The following is a 21,970-nucleotide window of genomic DNA, read 5'->3' as shown; positions in this document are numbered from 1 at the left end:
TATGTAATCAGGTGGCTTTTTATGCCCACTCTTGCTCTGAATAATTACATGGAAACCTCATACTTATTATAAGCTTACCACTATAGCTAGGCAGGTATTCAGCTATTCTAACCCAATAACAACAGCCTGGCTTAAGTCTTGTTTGGGCTCTCTCAGCCCAGAAGTCCTGCTTTTTAATTTCCTTCCCAGTAATTGGCTGCTCAGTTCTTTACTTACCTAATCAATAGGTGATGGAGGACAATATTTACAAAATACTAAGACAAGAGATGCTTCATAATATTGACATTACCAAAGCCAGGCCTATAAACATATGTGCACCCACACATAAATAAGCATTTGAATAATAAAAGGATAATCTTTACAGAGAGCACAAAAACATCACTCTTACAAAAATACCTGACATGGGCCTCTTTGCTCCACATGTTCAGCTACACAGAAGTATGTGTATACAATGTATGTAAAGTACACTCATGCATGAGCACACGCATACACACAGGACAGAGACACTGTTGAGCATCTTATTTTAAACTTGTAGGTTATATTTGCCTAAATATAAACATCATAGACGAATGCTACTTTATTCGATAAAATGTTTAACGAAAAAGCAAACTTCTCAATTACCAAGAGACAAATAGAGGCCATAATTGTTACTATATGAGTAAACTATGATACTCAATGTACTGTGCATAATGAATTAAGAACAATTCGTAATTGTTTCCCTGTTCCTCTTAGAGGGAAATAAAGGCAAGGGCACAGATGAATTTCATTAAACAATGGTGAAAGATTTGTATTAAAAAGCCACCCTCTCCTCAGAATACTCTCATGGATAGGGAATGATAAGTAAAGAGACATCTAAATTCAAAAAAAAAATCCTAAATTTATTCATATTATTAAAGTCTTTTCTTGGGTATTCTTTGAGCATACGCTGCCTTAACTCACATTAAATTATGGTGTTAAGCAAATGCACCTGCCACCCTCTATAATGTGACTTAAAAAATCTCATATTCAATTTTTTTCAGCAAATCAGAAAATTTTAAGTGTTATTTCATATGTCATCCATAGCAGATGCAGGAATAGCGATAACACACACCCCATAATCACTCTCATTTTCTTCAGACATTATGATGTTGATAATTTGATTGTTAAACAATAATTGAGATGATCAAAAATTAGAAATATACTATACTATTACATTGAGCCAAGCAGACACTTTTTATTATACTTATACAAGACCAGGCTTAACAACTCCATCATGAATAAATTACAAACTAAATTATTGGCTGGAAAACCAAAATTATTTTGTCTACATGACCTAATATTGGTGCCAAGACCATTTTCAAATAATTTCTGAGAACTTAATCGGGATATTCTATCATATAGAGACACAGTTTTCCCTCGCAGATGTATTCTTTCTTTGTCTTTTTAAAAATTATTGTATTAATTACAGTTTATTAATTTGTTTTTATCCCAGCTGTAGCCCCCTCCATCATTCCCTTCCAATCCTACCCTCCCTCCCTCTTCTTCTCCTATGCCCCTCTCCAAATACACTGATAGGGAGGTCCTCCTCCCTTCCATCTGACCCTCGCTTATCATATCTCATCAGGACTGGCTGCATCATCTTCCTCAGTGGCCCTGAGGGGGAGCAGCCTTGACAGATTTATATATATATATATATTATTATATTATATATTAAATATTAAATATATTTATATATATTACAATTATATATATATTATATATACATATATTTATTACAGTTTATTCACTTTGTAGCCCAGATGTAGTCCCTCCCTCATTCCCTCCCAGTCTCATCCTCCCTTCCTCTTCTCCTCCCATGCCCCTCTCCAAGTCCACTGATACGGGACAGATTTATTCTTAAGTGTCTGTTTCCTAGTATACTTATGGAAGGCAGATAAAATGAAGCATTATATAAGGTCACATCTTTGAATTTCTGTGACAAGAACTAAAATTACTGTTAAAGTACTTTTCAACACTTTGAAGACTTGACCATGTATTTGATTTTTCATATATTATATTTTTATTAAATCTTTTAGAACTTTTTGAAATATATCTTGTTCATATTCACCCCCATTCCTTCCCACAGCTCCTCTCATAACCTCATAAATTATATCTTTTCCTTTAGCAGTGACAACTGATCAGGCAGTAGATGTTCTGATTACCTGGCTCTTGCAACCTTTTAACCTCCTCTTCACAGATGCTTCCGGAGGCTTAGACTAGGGGTTGGCTATCGAATTATTAATTTGGGTCAGGCACCATATGGTCAGTTAAACTCTGTATTTTGACAAGTTGTGATCTCTGTTTGTTACAAAAAAAAAAGAAGCTTCTTTAATGAAAGTAAGAGCTACATTTATCTACTGACATAAGAGTATTTATTTAGAATACAATGGTGAGACAAGCACATGACTTTAATCCCAGTACTCATGAGGCAGAGGCAGGCAGATGACTGAGCTCAAGACCAGCCTAATTTACAAACCTAGTTTCAGGACAGTCAGGACTATACAGACAAACCCTTTCTTGAAAAACAAACAAACAAAAAATGTAATAACAAATTATACTATGTTGTTTTTTAATTAAAATTTATTTTTATATTAATTACAGTTTATTCACTTTGTATCACAGCTGTATTTCCCTTCCTCTTCACCTCCCTCATCTCCTCCTATGCCCCTTTCTAAGTCCACAGATAGGGAAGGTCCTTCTCCCCTTCCATCTGACCCTAGCTTATCAGAACTGGGTCTCATCAGAACCGGCTACATTGTCCTCCTCTGGCAAATTAAATATAACTCACTGACATATATTTTAAAGAAAACTGTATGAGTATGTAAGTTAGAGTGTGAGGAAGAGCAGCAAAATGAAAGAAGAGAGAGACAGAGTGAGTTTCTATCTCTGTGTACTTTTCAGTATCAACACACACATGAGAATATTTTGCTTATAGTTAGAAACAATGAGTTTCCAATAGAAATTCAGACCTGATAACTCCATATATATACAATTACCCTGCTTGTATTTTCCAATGGAATAAGAACATAGAATTATTTTTTTTTATTTAATTCTTTTTATTTTTATTAACAACAGTTTATTCACTTTGTATCCTCCCTGTACTTCTCTCCCTCCTCCCTTCCTAATACTACACTCTTTCTTTCCCACCCATGTCCCTCTCCAAGCCACTGAAAAGAGAGGTTCTCCTTCTCTTCCCTCTGTCCCTAGTCTATCAGGTTTCATCAGGAGTGGTTGCATTGTCTTCTTCTGTGGCGTGGTAAGGCTGCAACCCCCCCTCAGGGGGAGGTGATCAAAGAGCAGGCCAATCAGTTCATGTCAGAGACAGTCTCTGTCCTCATTACTATGGAGGCCACTTGGATACTGAACTGCCATAGGTTAACTCTATGCAGGGATTCCAGGCCATCTCCATGAGTGGTCCTTGGCTGGAGTATCAGTTTCTGAAAAGACCCCTGTGCCCAGACTGTTAGATCTGTTGCTGTCCTTGTGGACCTCCTGTCCTCTCCAGGTCTTACTATCTCCCACTTCTTTCATAAGATTCCCTGTACTCTGCCCAAAGTTTGGCTATGAGTCTCAACATTTGCCTTGATTTGTAAGAGCCAGAAGCTGGAAACAGCCCAGATGCTCCTCAGTTGAAGAATGGATACAGAAACTGTGGTACATCTACACAATGGAATATTACTCAGCGATTAAAAAAAAAAACAAACAAACAAACAAGGAAATCATGAAATTTGCAGGTAAAAGGTAGGAACTGGAAAAGATCATCCTGTGTGAGGTATCCCAGAAGCAGAAAGACACACAACATATATACTCACTCATAAGTGGATACTAGACATATAATATAGGATAAACATACTAAAATCTCTACACCTAAGGAAGCTAATCAGGAAGGAGGACTCTGACTAGGATGCTCAATCCCCATTCAGAAAGGCAAAGAGGATGGAGATCAGAGGAAGAAGAAAACAGGGAATAGGACAGGAGCCTACCACAGAGGGCCTCTGAAAGACATAGAATTCTAAGAATTTACTACAAATAAAATATTTCTTTACTAATTATTTTTTAAACTTCATGCATGAGCACTGCATCTTAATCAGTTCTTCCCTTCTTTCTCCCCTCTCGGACTTCTCCTGTGTCTCACCTTCCCTCCCAAATTCATGACCCACTCTTCCTTAGTGATTTTTGATATATAATATGTTTGTGTTAATATATTTTTATACAAGTATGTAGAGCCTACTTAATCCATTTAGGATAGTGGTTCTCCACTTTCATAATGCTGCCATACTTTAATACTGTTCCTCATGTTGTGGTGACTCCCCCACATATAATTATTTTCACTGCTACTACATGTATGATTTTGCTTCTATTATGAATTATAATGTAAACAGCTGTGTTTTCCAAAGGTTTTAAGCGACGCCTGTAAAAGAGTAGTTCAACTTCAAGAATGGTCTTGATCCACAGACTGAGAACCACTGGTTAAGAAAGAAATATACGTTCTTGCATAATTCTGCTCCCTTAATTAGTGCAAGAAAAGGTAACTGTACTGCAGAACATGACATAAGAGTTACATAAGATGTGTATAGTGATTGTGTGCTTCATGCCTTCTATATCTCTTGATGCAGCAGTAGGTGGGATTTTCTTTCAATGAAACGATTTCCTTTTAATTAAAAAAAGGAAAATAACTTTGCTTCACATCAGATAAATTAAAATGCCATAGAATATTTTAGAACAGAAATGTTAAGGTTAATAGTATCAAATATCTATAATAACTAAATTATTAATATTCAGTATAATTTTCCACATTCCCAAAATGTTAACACTTTTAAATGTGTTATATTGATATTTGTCTTTTAGAATAAGAACTCCTTGTTTGATATTTCAAAGTAGTATAAGCTGAAAAGAACTGCTTTGCTCCAAGTGGTTTAGCTGTAAGATTTTGTATGTTACATCAAGGTTGAGGTTTCAAGCAAAGTAACAAGTGCACAATGTCACTACGCTGGACAAGCAGTGTCCTGACACTAGAATTATAGAAATAATACTAATAAATTTGGACTTTTCAAACTTTTGATACATGATATGCCTAGGAACAAACCTGGCTGATTACTAGTATCTGGGCTAGAAACCTATTTATGATTATAATACCAGTAAAAGTATCTCTCTGTGTTTAAAACATAAACATGAAAATAACTTCAGTCTTTCGTACAAGCTTAGCTTTGGGACCTCCTAAATCTAGGAGAAAAGGAGGTCATAAACCAATGGAACACTATCAAAGCAAGCAATGCAGCCCATTGAAAATACAGCGGAGTACTCCCAGCAGATGAAGGTACAAGTTTCTCTATACATCATCTTAATGGCAATATTTTCCACAAAGCGGCAGAGCACACTCCTTTCATATTTCATGAGTTCTATTCGCCTGACTTCAAAATGCCAAATGTGCTGGTGAACAGTGCCTTAATATTCATGTGATTTTTCAGATGGCTTTGACAGTTGTCAACTGGAGAAATGGCTTCATCAGTAAGGAATCTGACTTATGATTTCCGGCACACATAAAATCATGTCTTCATTCACACATACATTCTCTCTGAAAGATATTCTTTGCATAGTTATATGAAAATTATATAGTTATAAAATTTTTCATGCAATAGAAAAAATATTTCAAATACTAGTTGACTGTACACTTAATATTTCAAGAAACTTCGTTAACCCCAGACATTTAAAAGTTGTACTATTTCTACAAATACAGTCTGCAAAACAGAGTCAAGTAAGAATCCTGTAGCTTCTCAAGAATGCACACTGTCACAGCACAAGTCATACTTACAAGAAGGCAATTTTTCTCTTTTACTTTTATATAATTTGAAACACATATTTAATTGTTTTGTTTGTGACAAAATATTATCATTTGGTTGTGAGCCATTTCTCCAGCCTTAGAAAAAAAGATAAAAGAAACTCACTTCAACTCAAAGTGTTAAACTTTGTTTCTTAGGTATTTTCAAAACATTTTCTTGATGAAACTATAAAGCAAACTGAAATTTGTTCATACAGGTCATTGTTACTAATCTTTAAAGTTTTATAATTTTAATGCAGTAACAGCAACTAATTATACATTAAATATATTTGATAAAAACACATGTATGATTTAATAATTTAGTATAGGTTCGTTCATTGTGTGAACTTGAAATGTTGTGAGTTAGGGAGAGTCAGTGATATCCTGGGGTTAACTATATGCATCAGCTATTGGCCCCTTACCTAACTCCAGTCCTGTTTCTAACCACTTTATGGATATTCTCTCAGTCAATTGTTAGCAAAATCACCCCACTCTGTAGATGGAATACATTAATAACCTATTCTAGTTTCAGCACCAGCAAATGGTTGAAAGCTGGTACGGAGCTCAGCCATCCCACTCCATAGCCTGACGTCCAGTGGTATCTTGAACTCTCAGAATGTGAACCTCAAAAAGAACTCCAGTGTTCTTTCCATGCTGAGCAACACACAATTCATTTCTATTGTGCAAAAACTAAAATGTGCCTGGAAATACCTTTTTGTGGTTTTATATTTCCAACAGTAAAAGTTAATGCATAGATGATATAAAAATTTTGAGTTCAATTTGACTTTGTTGTTTTAAGAAAAATTTCTCTGAGTTTTAAGTGACAGCATTATGGTGGCATCCCAGAGAAGGGTGAGAGGAATTGCAGTAGAGACTTCAGTGAACTGTACATCCTTATTTCCTGGAAATTCACTATATTATTTACATTTATAAGTATACAAAATCCTAATGAGTATATAAAGCATATGGTGATACTTCATCATTTTAGAAGTAGGAGGTGTCTTTATGAGTTCATGCCAGCATGGCCTTACATAGACTATTCCAAGTTGCCTAGAGATGCACAGCAAGCTCTGTCTTTAAATTAACCAACCAAAGAAACATACAAATAAACACAAATATGTTACCAAGGAATACTAATTGTTTAATACTTCAGCAATTAAAAACAAGGAAATCATGAAATTTGTGGGCAACTAGTAGGAACCAGAAAAGGTCATCTGAAGTGAGGTACTGGAGAAGCAGAATGACGCACATGGAACATACTCAAATATAAGTGGATATTATACATATAATATAGGATAAACTTACTAAAATCTGTATGCCTAAAGAAACTAAGCAAGAAGAAGAAGGACCCTGGATAATATGAAAAAATCTCACTCAGAAAGGCAAACAGGACAGAAATCTGAAGAGGGAGAAAACAGGAAACAGGACAGGAGCTTACAACAGAGGGCCTCTGAAAGACTCTTCCCAGCAAGGTATCAAAGCAGATACTGAGGCTCATAACCAAACTTTAGGCAGAGTGCAGGGAATATTATGAAAGAAGGGGGAGATAGAAAGACCTAGAGAGGACAGGAGCTCCACAAGGAGAGCAACAGAACAAAAAAAAAAAAAATTCTGGGCCTGGGGGTCTTTTCTGAGACTGATACTCGAACTAATGACCATGCATGTAGATAACCTAGAACCCCTATTCAGATGTAGCCCATGGAAGCTCTGTCTCCAAGTGGGTTCCTTGGTAAGGGGAACAAGTGTCTCAACTCTCCTGTGCTCTAATTGCCCTCACCCCATCTCCTTAATATACTAGCTCTCCTTTTTCTTTTTAAAACTTCTATAGCTTCGTACTTCCTAGTCATTCATACTGGAAGATTATTCTCAGTCACCAAGAAAACCTCAGCTCATCCTGAAATCATGAGCTACATCCAGGCTCTTCCCACTCAGCCAGGAAACTCAGTTTCATTTTCTGAGAGAAAACATTGACGGTATAATGACTTTCTGTTTTAGACAATTCATCAGTTACTCCTCAGCCAATTTCTGAAACATGTTTTCAGTCTGATTTCACAATTCTGACTGTGTGTTCCCTTTCTTCCTCTTTAACAGAAAAATCTCACACACTCGTACTTTTCCTGGCTTTTTATTTCTAGTGTGTCTTAAGCCTTTTATAATCCTTACTTGATATATTTCATGTTTGTGTTTTAGGCATATTTCTCTCACTCATTCATTTCTTCGCTCATTTGTTGGACACAAACTCAGATTTTTTGCACTTGAAACATTATGCCCCTCAGTTGTCTCAGTCCTCATTTGTATATCAATTCAATTTGCTAAGCAGAGTGTCTACCATCTTCTAGGCAGCATTTTTTTTTTTTTTTTGCTTAATTTAAAACAGTTGTGGGTTAAAATTTCCATAGTTTAGATTACATCGAATCACCACAAACAAAATCTAAATTTCAGTCATCATCTCTTACCAGTTCCCAAAGTTATATAAAGTAAAACATTGCCACAAGCTGTTCAGTCATTGAGTCACTAATGAAGACCTGAATATTCTTCTTAGAAACATCTAATCTTCTTTCTCATCTTCATGACCAACAAGTCATCTTCCTTAAATTTAGTTGGTGTTTGGCCTTTGTGCACCTGTTCTTCACTTTTCATATGTGGACTCAACCCTGGATTGATGTTACTGTGTATTCTGTGAATGAAAATTCTTGAAGAGAAGCTGTTTTTTCAGAGATTAGGATGTTACAGGTACAGGGGCCAAATACCTTATCTCGGGATAGTTTTAGCCCCCTACTTCTCTGTTAAAACTAACACCATGTAATTAACTGATAAAAAATATTTTGTAATCTATTAACATAGCAGACAACTAGCTTTCATCATACAAAAGCTAAGAATGTCATCAGATAGCATCTGAGGTCTATAGAAACACTTGTCCCAGTTTGTTGAAAATAGCTCTCTGATGTGCCCACCAATGTACTTTAAACTTGCCTTAATTTATATCTTTTTTGTTGTTGTTTTTCTCCAAGTTGAAACATGAAACTTGGTGCACCCTGTGTTCCTCAGCCATGCTCATTCTAAATGTCTCCAGAATAAACTATATCTTATTTCCTATAAGGTGAGAATTGTTTTCTTTCATTGTGTCTGTATTTATCTGTGTATGAACAACTTTTTACATGTGATTTGTTACAAAACAAAAGCAACCAAGATTTTAGTTGTAAGTAGTTGCTTAAGTAACATGAAAGTAACAAAAACCTCACATTGATAACACTATAAATGAAACATGATCGGACCAGCGAAGTAGCTGAAGGAGATGTTGCCGTAGTCTGACAGAAACAGCATTTTCTCTCCTGACAGCAAAATAGTGCCCCAAATGTTTCAGATTTTGTGACAACTGTATATTGTTGTTTATGTTAACTTCTGATTACCTCACACTGAGATGTGACTAACATTTTGACTGATAACGGCTTATTTTTCTTCCCAACAATTAACCATGAATTCTTTCTTGATTTTTTGTTGTTGCTGTTGTTGATGTTATTCCACACATTCAGTTATATTCTGCCAAAGAGCGTTTTGTTTGTTTGTTTGTTTTCACTGGCAATTGAAGTAACTGCACGTAAACACTTCTAGCGGTGTTCTTTTTCTATAAGATAATCAGAATCACTTTCTGTATTTCTGCTCTAGCAATGCCCATCATTTCCCCATGATTGACTTCTCTGGTTATTATGGATATGTTGATGATAATTTTCAATAAAATTTTAGCACCCTACCTGATGTAAATGGAGCATACCCTTTAGTAACTCTCCAGTACCTAAGTTTATTTTTAATCATTATTTTTTTTTGCTTTCAGCTCTTTTTTTTGCTATTGCTAAACAGATTCTTTTTTCAAACAATAAATTCTGATTATACTTTTCTCCCAGTTCTTTGCCACCACCCCCTACCCTCCAGATCCACACCCTTCCTGCCTCTCATTAGAATAGAACAGGCTTCTAAGAGATAACAATCAAACAGGACAAAATAAAATATAATAAGATGAAGCAAAACCGATCATATCTATGCTGGAAATAGCAAACCAAGAGAAAGAAAAGAATCCCAAGAGCATACTCAAGTATCAGATATCCACTGAGGAGTCCTATAAAACTACTAAGCTAATCGCTAAAATATGCAGAGGACCGTTTGCAAACCTCTGTAAGTCCCTTGCCTGCTGCTCCGGGCTCTGACAGCTCATATGTGATTTGCCTAGTTGATTCAGAGGGTCTTGTTCTCTTGTTGTTCCCTCTCTCCTCTGACACTTACATGTTTTCTGACTCCTCATCCCTGAGCTCATGATCTGATCCTGGTTCTGAGCTGATCTGATCTGATGAAGACGTCCAATTTAGACTCTCTTCCTCAGTGTCTGCCTGAGGGTCTGGGCATCTGTTGTCATGTGCCGCAAGAGGGAGTTTCAGATGATGACTGGATGAAACACTGATCTATAAGTAGAGCAGAGTATCATTAGGAATCATTTTATTTATTTATTTATTTGTCTGTTTATTTGTTTATTGTGACTAGTAGTATTTGGTTTTACTCTAGGTCTCTGCGATATATCTGATTCTTGGTTACCCAAACACTGTAAGGTATGAGTTCCTTCTCATGGAGTAGGCCTTAGGTCAAATACTAAAGCCCAACACTGGAAGCTGCCCTTTGAAGGCCAGTGTAAACCTGCATGCCTGTGCACACCCACACCCACACCTACTCACACATACACACACAAAACAAACATCATGGACACATAAAGAAAGTTTTATATTAATACAGATTATGATTATATTATTTCAGAATTTCATGCAATCAATATATTTTGCTCATATTTAGTGTTCTCCCACAACTCTTCCCAGATCCACCCTTTTCACGAGCACATAATTTTCTATCTTGGTTTAGTCTCTCTTTTTTCCCTTTTTTAAATTTATTTTTAATTTATTATAATTTATTCACTTTGTAACCCAGCTGTAGCTCTCTCTCTCTCTCTCTCTCTCTCTCTCTCTCTCTCTGGCCCTCCCAGTCCTGCCCACTCTCCCTTTTATCCCCCTATGCCCTTTCCCTAGTCCACTGATAGGGGAGGTCCTCCTCTCCTTCCATCTAACCCTATAGCCAATCAGGTTTGATCAGGACTGGCTGCATTGTCTTCCTCTGTGGCCTGATGAGGCTGCCCCCACTTCAAGGGAAGGTGATTTTTTTATTATTATTATAATTTATTTACTATTTTTCCCAGCTGTAGCCCCCTACCTCCTCCCCTCATAATCCTGCCTTCCCTCCCTCTTCTCCCATGCCCCTCCCCAAATCCACTGACAGGGGAGGTCCTCTTCCCCTTCCATCTAACTCTAGGCTATCGGGTCTCCTCAGGACTAACTGCATTGTCTTCCTCTGTGGTCTGGTAAGGCTGCCTCCCCCTCTCAGGGAGAGATGATCAAAGAGCCACCCACTGAGTTCAAGTCAGAGACAGTCCCTGTTCCCTTTACTATGGAACCCATTTGGAGACTTAGTTGCCATGGGCTATACCTATGCAGTGGTCCTTGGTTAGAGTGTCAGTCTTATTTTCCAAACCATTAAGTTCAATTTATGCTGCTCATATATGCTTAATTATTGGCCATCCATTAACGTGTTGTAGACATGCTAGGAGCAATAGTCAATAGATACTCACCAGTGAGTGGGAATTTTCAACCACCAACATACTACCTGTTGGCCCTTGTGTGAATTTTGAACATGATTTTACAACCTCAGTGAGTTTATATATGCAACCCCCTGTCATGATCAGAAAGGACTGTTTCCTAGTCCACATCTCCTGACTCTCATTTTTACCATCTGTCTGCTCCCTTTTCCACAATGACCAAGGGGACATGGGTGTTAGTTTTCAAACGAGGAATAAGAAGATTTAAAAAGTGTTAAAGTTAAGAGGTAAAGGTGGAGGAGAGAATACAGGAAGCATAACCAACAAAAACATACTTTTTGAAAAATTCATATGGAAACTTACAACCATAAAAGCATCCTAAAATATACACATAAACATATATAAGATATACAATATATAATATACATATAAAATGAGTCTAAATGAAGTTAACCTATGAAGGGTTGGCTAACAAATAAAAAAACATGCTGCAAGAAAGGGTTATCTTTTTTACAGATGGTAGCCTGAGAGGTCACCCCCCAACCCTCCCCCAAAAAACACTATTAGCTATTGTCCATCTTCTGAGTTACCTTCAAGAACTTGACAGTGGGGACTGAAGAGATGGCTCAGAGGTTAAGAGCACTGGCTGCTCTTGCAGAGGACCCAGATCCAATTCCCAGCACCCATACAGTGGCTCACAGCTGCCTGCAATTTCTGTTCCAGGATACCTGATTCCCTCTTCTGCCCTCTACAGGGACCAAGCACACGCATGTCAAACAGACATACATACAAGCAAAACATACTACAATAAGAATGAAGAAAAAAAAATGATAGTAAAATCTTACTGCTCAAGACACTACATAAATGAGTCACAGGAAATGGAGAAATTAAGGTGGAATTAATACAGAAGCTTCATCCATCCAGGTTAACATTCATAGTGCTGAAAAATGCTGTGAAACACTGGAGGAGAAATGTGACCTTTCATCTTAATCATCTGTGAGCACTGTAAGCTACAGTAATGGTGGACTTGAAAGAAAATGTCCACCGGTACACTAGTGGCAAGACGGACATGGAGATAATTAATCACTCTCTCATTTGACTTAAGACTAACTCTAGGAGATGAAACACTGATTTTGCTTGGCTATTGTGGCCACAATGAATTTACTTAGTTATCAGTAGTATTAAATATTTTTCATGTTATCTTTATTTTGTGATTTTTTTTAAAGGTGATGAGTTTGGCTAAAGAAAAATAAGACAAGCATTCTATGACTTATAACAGAAGTTATAGAAACTCAAAGCTCAAAGAATTAATAAAAGCAAAAAATATTCTTTGTACATTTATGTGTACATATTGATATATGTGTGTATGTGTGTTACATAAGGCATGTCAATACCACACAGGAAACAAAAAAAAAAAAAACAACTAGAAAATACTAGAAAACTGACACATATATATGCCTCACATTCTCAAGGCATACCATTGCTTTGCTATCCTTAATCCCTATCTCCCCATCCACTCAAAAAAGAAAAAAATAACTCCTAAGGAACTTCCTTATTGAAGAATAGAGCTACAATAGTGGCACACACAAAAAAGTCTCTTGTGAGGCTGAGACAGGGGAATTAAGAATTTAAATCCAGCGTTAGCTACATATCAAGTTCCAAGCTAACCTGGGCTAAATGAGAACCTATCGCAAAGAGCCGATAAAATAATAATAAGGCTACTTAGTGATCTTCTTTTAGAACTAGGAAAAGAGTTTTCTAAAAAGCCTTATAAAGCCTTTAAACCTAGCAGAGTCCATTTTTAACACCGAGACATGAGGGACACCATAGCTGTCCTACTAAAATACTCAGAGTTGTCTTTAAGATAATGTGGTTTTTCCACCTAGTTGCGAGTGTGTGTGTGTGTTGTGTTGTCGTTTGATACACAGAAGAGAGTGGGGAGAAAAGACATCCATCCATTTCTTGATTCCTTTAGGATGGACTCTAGGTAATGAGATTTTAGTAAGCTTGATAAAAATTCTTGAGCAATTTCCAAGTCTGGCAGCGGTCTAGGAACTGAAGGTCTGTACTTAAAGCCTCAAGCAATGCTGTAAATTATTGACTGCCGGAGTTTTATGGAATTTTTTTTTTTTTTTTTTTACTTAAAGGGGAAGTACAGAGCGTACTGCCTAACCCCCAACCCCTACCGCCTTTAAACCAGGCATAACTGCCTAAGACACAGATTCGCTTTCACTTTGAGGAGCTTTGAAAGACCAACGGCATGAACAACTTCAGAAGCCATGGTCTGGGAACATATTCTAACCAGACTTTTTCAAGTTTGAGAGTCAATCTTTCTTCACAATCCGGAACTTTCTCTGTCCGGTCCTCAGCTAGATGCCAGTAAAGGTGATCCACACCAAAATTACCACATCGATAACCCCAGGCCTCGAGTCTATGACTACCGTCAGTTCCCCTCAGGCCCTGTTCCGGGCCCTGGGCCTTCTTCGTCTGCTGCAGCTGTCATCTTCCTGCGTGGCTTTCTCAATAGTGGTCCACATGGAAGCCTGGACGGGCCCCATGGGCAACTGGTGCCTGTTCTCCTGGTTCTTCAGCTTCTTCGTGACCCTGATAATCCTGATTGTGGAGTTGAGTGGACTGCACAGCCGCTTCTCCAAGTCTTGGCTGGAAATCCCCATCACCTGTGCCTGCTATGCCACCCTCTTCTGTCTGACATCTTCCATCATCTATCCTACCACCTATGTGAGGTTCATGTCCCATGGATACGCCAGAAATCAGGCTATCAGAGCCAGTATCTTCTCCTGCATCGCCTGCTTGGCTTACGGGACAGAAGTGATCTGGACTCTGGAAAGGCCTGGTCATGGCTCTAGCTACATGACCACTCTGCCGGGGATGCTCAAGATTATGGAGTCTTTCATTGCCTGCCTCATCTTTGCTTTCCTCAGTAACCGATACTTGTACGGGCACGAACCTGCCCTGGAGTGGTGTGTGGCCGTGTACTCCATAAGCTTCATCCTAACCATGTTGGTCATCCTGCCGACCTTGGGGAATTTTACCATCACGTTCCCCAACTTCTTGAGAAGCATATCTTTCATATGTGTCCTCTTGTACTCCACCGCCATGGTCCTCTGGCCTCTGTACCATTTCAGTGAGGGATTTCGTGGCCAGCCCAATCGAGAAAAGGATTCGAGCTGCGGTGGCTCCTACACAGTGTGTAGCTGGGACCGCAAACTGACAGTGGCCGTCTTGACCGGTGCCAACCTGCTGTTATATACATTTGACTTTATCAACTATGGCTAGCTGGTGTCGAGGTCTAAGATTCACAAGATGATCCCTTGGCATATCCCTGCTGCAACAACTTCATTTCCTTGCCCCGTTTCCTCCTCTCCCCTTTTCTTTATACCTTCAACCCAATTCATTATTCTATTTCCAGTTTATTTTCCTTTCCTTTCCTTTTTTCCTTTTTTTTTTCTTCTGGGTTTTATCGTCCTATTTGCACCTGAGTTGTGTCTCCATAGCTCTCATCTTTAACACTTTTGGTTTTTGTTTTTGTTTTTGTTTTTGTTTTTTGTTTTTGTTTTTGTTTTTTTTTGTCTTCAGCTACTCTCACCCCAAAGGTGTTAGGCTGACACATCCCATATACCTTGGCTGCTCTTCATGCCATGGGCCTAAAAACGGGCCTCTTAATAGACGATGATAAAATGGTACTTTAAATTTCCCAGTTTTTTCTTTAAACACTGTTATTTTTACCTTATATGTTCCCTCAGTTATACTTATATTTTTATTTCTAAGCCAAAAACATTGTCACATATCTGTTTCTGTCTGAAATTCTTCTTTACTTACGGGTTGGGTTTGATCTCAGATATGCCAAGTCTTATCGATACTACACATGCAATACCAAAGCATATTTAATTTCATATGCTCAAATGGACAGCATTGTCTACTACACTGGAACTTCCTAATAAGCTAACATATCAAGTTATTTTAAATGTCCAACATATGTCATCCATACAATTTATGTAAACACAAAGCTGATAAGAGCTTCTAATAAAAGGTTACATTATTTTGACTGAAGGCAATAAACTCAATGCTTTATCATTATTATGTTGTTAAATATAGGTTGAATGTATAAGCAAAGCATATCTGTACATATGTATATCGGACCACTGTTGTGGTTTCAATTGCATCATTTTCTACCTATATTGTTATTTCTGCTGATCGCTAAGCTTCATTTTATAGAGCGAATGAACCACATTGTGAAACTGTTTTCCTTTACGGTATTCTGTACTATAAATAGTTGAGTTTCTCACACTGAATCTTTTCTAACTGAGAAAATAAAATGCTGAGGTCATTATCCTACGGTATTTTGCAACAAGATCACAGTAGCAAACTCAAACATTTTCTTGACTGTAGGAAAAGTGTGTTCACAATTTTCACGTAGAAATCATCAATATTGATTTTTAACTTCTAATTGATATTCTTTCCCAAAAATAACACAACAACATTTTGTCATAGAATTAATTATGTTTTCTCAACTTTCAAGATGGGAAGAAAAAAATACATAGCATTTAATTATTAATCTTGATTAAGGAGAGCCAATGAAATTCTAGATCAGACATTCATGAGCATATCACAAAACGTTTAAAGCAATTCTAAGGGAGATTTTTAAATTACCTATGCACAACTGTGAACTTTCTGATAAGTTTGCCATGTAACTGTCTCCAAACAAAGTAAGAGTGTATTTTGTGGGTATGTTTTAAGAAGACAGAATATTATCTAATTTCCATTTGGAGACTGCTTGGCCTCAGTTTCACGTCCAAGAAAGGGAAAGAAAATTACAGATTATGCCAGGAGTAATGGTTTCAAACATAGGAACAGAAAAAAAAATATTGGTGTTTAGGACGCAAATAGGTTGTAAAACAAGGTTGCACATTTGTCTATTTTCCTAAAAACATTGGGTTGTTAGCAGTTGTCAGATCAGGAAACCCGTACACCCAAGAGGCCTCTCCTCAGGGTGACGCTGGAGGAGGCTGTAGGGGAAACAGGAGCCTTCCAAAGCCTGCTTCCCAGTGCAGCTGAGAAAACAGTTGAGGGGGAAAATGTGAGAGTGGGAAGGGGTGACACAACCGCTAGGGACTCAAAGGGAAAGCTATACAAGATGAACACTACTAGCTAAGCCATTCAGTTGTCAACATTTTTTTTCTTTTCAATGCAGTTTATTCAGGAACCTTGAACAATCATCTGACCCTGGGGAAAGCCAGCCCACAGCTTAAATAGCCTCTGGCTAGCCAACCCCAGCGTGCCATATGGGCAATGCAGATAGGTCCACATACATGGAAGCAAGCCAGATCCTCGGCCTTAGCCAAATGTGGAGTTGTTTGTGACAGAGAGCGCTCACCATCGGGAAGGTGGAAGGCAGAAACCAGCTCCATCTTTAAGGCTCGGCATTACGCAGCTGTCTGCAGTTCCCCCTTTTTGTTTTAGACGCATCAGGCAAGAGTAGAGGTCTGATCTCTGATATTAGAAATAAATTGGGACTTTGTACCAATGTTTATTTAGGTGTCATCCACCCAAAGAGCATCAGACCCGTCGGATACCTTGTTCTCAGAGGCAGGACCTGGGACATCAACCCACATACAATCAGACATGCTCTTCTCTGGGTCGAAAGCGGCTGACCCTGAGTGTAGTGCTTAACCTCGCATCCTGAGTGTAACATTTTAGCTTTTTATGGTATCCAACCATGCTTGGGGAGAATGTCCTGCTTCAATGGCTGTAAAGGCCTGAATGATCAAGGCTGCATCACACTGTTGTGAGACTCTAATCTTGCATATATACCACAGGCAAACCAAGGAGACCAACACCAGAAGGCCTGCTAATGCTCCCATGCCCGCCCATTCCTTCAGATGATTCATGGCTGCAGCAATCCATGATGATAATCCTGTGGCTAGTCCTGCATCCACTCTGGTAGAATTTACCGTGACAATGGCCACTCTCAGCTGCTCCATCGTAGTATCGAATTCTCCAGTCCAATTACCTAAAATATAGCTAGACAATTGTTTAGACAGATTTGCAGCACAGGAAAAATTCTCATGTTGTATGCTAGTGACTCAAAGTCCAGCATACTTTCATTGACAGCCAAGTTGAGCAATTTGCCATAGGGTATCAATTTGCTCCTGCACGAGGTCAATCCTCTGATTGAACACCATCAAGCCTCCTTTTAGTTGAGCATTAATTTCTTTTTGTACATCTAAGGCATGATCTACATTGGCTAAAAGATTATTCGGGGTCTGAGCAGTCTGCACAGTATGACTCATGGCTAATGCCCCGGTGGTAGCTCCAACAGCCGCCAATGAGATGGCAGTAACAATGGTGGCTGTAGTTCCAAGATCCCTTTTCTGTCTGAAGAGAGTCATAGCGTGAGGGGCATCAACGGGCACAGGCACCCAGTGAGGCATGCGAGTAACCAGGGCATACCTAAATTTAGCATTCCAGCATTGGGCAAAAAAGCAAGTATCATTACCACAATTACTTGGCTCTATCTGGCTAATAATGAATAAAAATGGGGGATATAAACAAACAGGTATGGGCTTATAGGAAATATTATGGTAAGCCTTAACCCTCTCGTTGGAACATCCTGCATCAGTTCTAGAACTAGCATTGGTGGTGTCCGAGGTCTGAGTAGGTTCAGGAGACCATTGCCCCCAGGGGCGAGACATGCTCCATGTAAATTGACTAACTCCATGTTTTCCTCCACTTTTGAAAGTCATTTAAGGTTCTTAAATTATTTTTCCCATTTTTTATTTTGTCAATCACACTTTATTCATTCTGCATCCCCCATAAGCCCCTCCCTCCTCCCCTCCCAATCCTACCCTCCCTCCTCCCTCTGCGTGCATGCCACTCCCCAAGTCCACTGATAGGAGAGGTTCTCCTCTCCTTTCTGATCTTAGTCATTCAGTTCACATCAAAAGTGGCTGCATTGTCCTCTACTATGGCCTGGTAAGGCTGCTCTCCTCCCCCCCCCTCAGGGGGAGGTGATCAAAGAGCAGGCCAATCAGATTATGTCAGAGGCAGTCCCTCTTCCCATTACTATGTAACCCAATTGGACTCTAAGAACTGGGAAATAGTAAGAGCTGGAGAGGACAGGGTCTCCACAAGGAGAACAACAGAACAAGAAAATTTGAACACAGGGAACTTCCCAGAGACTCATACTCCATCCAAGGTCTATTCATAGAGATAACCCAGAACCCCTGCACAGATGTAGCCCAATTGTCAACAATTTTAACAGGTATCATACCAAAGCAATCTCACGGAGAAGTCAATTTATGCGTGGATAGTCACTGTGAGAGACTCACCAGAGCTACAAAATCAATCCTGCTTTAGATTTTAAATGATAAAATTATGTTCATACAAGAAAGAGGACCCGGGGTAAGATGATCAGCCCTCTCTTGGAAAGACAAAGGGGATCGACATTGGTGGTAGGACAAAACAAGTTACAGACCAGAGCCTACCACAGAGGGCCTCTGAAAGACTCTACCTAGCAGTTTATCAAAGCAGATACTGAGACTCATAACCAAACCTTCGGCAGAGTGCAGGGAATCATATAAAAGAAGGTGGAGTTACTATTACCTGGAGAGTACAGGAGCTCCACAAGGACCAAATATATCTGGACACAGGGGTCTTTTATGAGACTCTATCTCCAACCAAGGACCATGTATGGATATAACCTAGAACCCCTGCTTGGATGTAGCCCATGGTAGCTCAGTATCCAAGTGGGTACCCTAGTAAGTGGAACAGGGAATATTTCTGACATGAACTCAATGGCTGGCTCTTTGACCTCCCCCGCACCCCCAATGAGGGAGGAGCAGTCCTTCTAGACCACAGAGGAGGAGGGCTTTGCAGCCAGTCTTGAAGATATCTAATAAGCTAGGGTTAGATGGAAGGGAAGGAGGTCCTCCCCTATCAGTGGACTTGAAAAGGGGTAGGGAGAAGATAAGGGAGGGAGGGTGGGGTTGAGAGGGAAGGAGGGAGCGGGATACAACTGGGATACAAAGTTGATTAACATATTAAAAATATTTAAAAACATGTTCATAATACATGAATTTAATTAAATGAATCAACAAAGAATCGGTATATAAAATTTCTTTATGACTTAGTAATTTAGTCAATCATAATAAGTAACACTTCTGGGAAGACTTGAAAACCTACCCTCATGATAACTGAGATTTATTTTTTTTAAGATTAACTCAATGGCAGGCTCTTTGACCTCCCCACCTCCCAAGGGAGGAGCAGCCCTGCTAGGCCACAGAGGAGGACTTTACAGCCAGTCCTGAAGATACTTGACAAAACAGGGTCAGATGAAAGGGGAGGAATGCCCTCCTCAATCAGTGGACTTGGAAAGGGGCAGGGAGGAAGGGAGGGAGGGAAGGTGGGATTGGGAGGGAATGAGGGAGTGGGATAAGCTGGGATACAGAGTTACTAAAATGTAACTAATAATAAAAATAAAAAGAGTAATGAATTATGGGATTGAGGATTAAATGGGAAGCAATGAATTGGGTATTCAGAAAAATACCATTCATTGACTATAGTCTCGGCAAGATACATATTTCATTATAATTTCCATAATAAATGCTTTACCAGGAAAATACCTTGAAAAATTATTTCAAAGCTATTTCTCTAGGAAGATTTTTTCAAATATGCTCATCCACTTTATAATGACGCTTCAACATGAGAACAATACCTCCACTTTACAATCGAGAAAACTGAGGAAGAGAGACTGAGATGTTTGCCAAGGTTATAGTTCTATGGTGAGAGTTTAAAAGAAACAGGTTTGTAACTACATTATTCTTTTCACATATCTTTACACATATAGTACACCCTTCCTCCAATAATAATTAGGATAAGCAAATTTTCAATTAATAGTTGTATTGATGTGCCTATGTAATGATTCTGTAAGAACTAGTTGTAATATAACACCATCATTTGGGTTAATTGGCTGGGTCGTATTTCATGATGCATTCTTCCATTCCACTCCAATTATTTTCTTAAAATAATTTCTAAGAAATGCTGATATATAGTGTAGTACTTTTAAAAGTTCTTAGGATTTAAAGGAAAACTGCAACTAATATTTGATATTTAGGGTTGTTAATCAACTCCACTTACTCATCTTACAGAATATGGGTTAGCACATTATTTAGCAAACCTTATTTATTTGTTTGCTTATTAATTTATCTTTTTTGTTTATTCATTCTTATGAGTCAGACCACTGTCAGCCATAAGAATAGAGACTGGATGGGAATGGTGTTAGGTTTCCTATGGAGTTTACTCTGCCGAAGACAACATTTAACTTTTTGTTGTAAGTCCACTTGCTACAGAACTTCTCAATATTCAAAAGCAAGGTGAACTATCTGTTTAATGGCAAAGTATTAACATTCTTATTCAATGAGTGACTAAGAATATTTCCAAGAAGTTATATAAAAACAATGTGTTCCATAAGTTTGGCTATGTTGTGCCTTAATTTTCATTGAATTCTAGGAAGTCTTTAATTTCTTTTCTAACCCAGCGTCATTGAGTAGCGAGTTGTTCAGTTTCCATGTATGTGTAGGCTTTTTGCTATTTCTGTTGTTGTTGAGGTCCAGTTTTAGTCAGATAGGATAAAATAGGTCCTTAGCCATCAGGGAGATGCAAATCAAAACAACCCTGAGATTTCACCTTACACCCATCAGAATGGTTAAGATCAAAAACTCAAATAACAACACATGTTGGAGAGGTTGTGGAGAAAGGGTAACCCTCCTCCATTGCTAGTGAGAATGTAAACTTTTACAATAATTTTGGAAATCAGTCCGGCACTTTCTCAGACAATTAGGAAAAGCGTTTCCTTGAGATCCAGCTATAACACTCCTAGGCATATACCCAAAATATGCTCAAGTACATAACAAGGACATTTGTTCAAACATGTTTATAGGGGTTTTATTTGTAGTAGCCAGAACCTGGAAACAACACAGATGTTCCTCAGCGGAGGAATGAATACAGAAATTGTGGCACATCTATACAATGGAATACTACTCAGTGGCTGGCTCTTTGACCTTCCCACCCCCCAGGGAGGTGCAGCCTTGCTAGACCACAGAGGAGGACATTGCAGCTAGTCCTGAAGAGACCTGATAAGCTACGGTCAGATGGAAGGGAAGGAGGACCTCGCCTATCAGTGGACTTAGAGAGGGGCAGGGAGGAGATGACGAGGGAAGGTGGGATTGGGAGAGAATGAGGGAGGGGGCTACAACTGGGATACAAAGTAAATAAAATTAATTAATATAAAAAATAAAAATTTAATTTAAAAAATTAAAAAAAAGGAAAACATGAAATGTGCAGGCAAATGGTGGGATCTAGAAAAGATCATCCTGAGTGAGGAATCCCAGAAGCAGAAAGATACACAGTGCCACTCACTTATATTAGACATATAATATAGGATAAACATGTTAAAAATCTGTACACCTAAAGAAGCTAAATAAGAA

The 21,970-nt window shown here is 38.5% G+C and overlaps 2 protein-coding genes across 4 annotated transcripts in view; both read left to right on the top strand.

Moving 5' to 3' along the window:
- Galntl6 (polypeptide N-acetylgalactosaminyltransferase like 6) overlaps positions 1–21,970 on the top strand; it is a 1,307,600-nt gene that overhangs the window by 229,780 nt on the left and 1,055,850 nt on the right. The gene's annotated exons all lie outside the window — the stretch shown is intronic.
- LOC110562544 (myeloid-associated differentiation marker-like) lies at positions 13,631–15,093 on the top strand. Its single transcript, XM_021659310.2, has one exon. It carries the CDS (start codon positions 13,839–13,841, stop codon positions 14,760–14,762), a length of 924 nt encoding a protein of 307 aa, XP_021514985.1. The 5' UTR covers positions 13,631–13,838; the 3' UTR covers positions 14,763–15,093.

This window comes from Meriones unguiculatus, chromosome 4 (genome assembly GCF_030254825.1).
Source record: "Meriones unguiculatus strain TT.TT164.6M chromosome 4, Bangor_MerUng_6.1, whole genome shotgun sequence".
Classification (NCBI taxonomy): domain Eukaryota; kingdom Metazoa; phylum Chordata; class Mammalia; order Rodentia; family Muridae; genus Meriones; species Meriones unguiculatus.
This window is presented reverse-complemented; position numbering and strand designations above follow the sequence as displayed.

Bases quoted from the DNA above. Each gene is read 5' to 3' on its own strand.
- LOC110562544 (XM_021659310.2), top strand. From the start codon at position 13,839: ATGCCAGTAAAGGTGATCCACACCAAAATTACCACATCGATAACCCCA.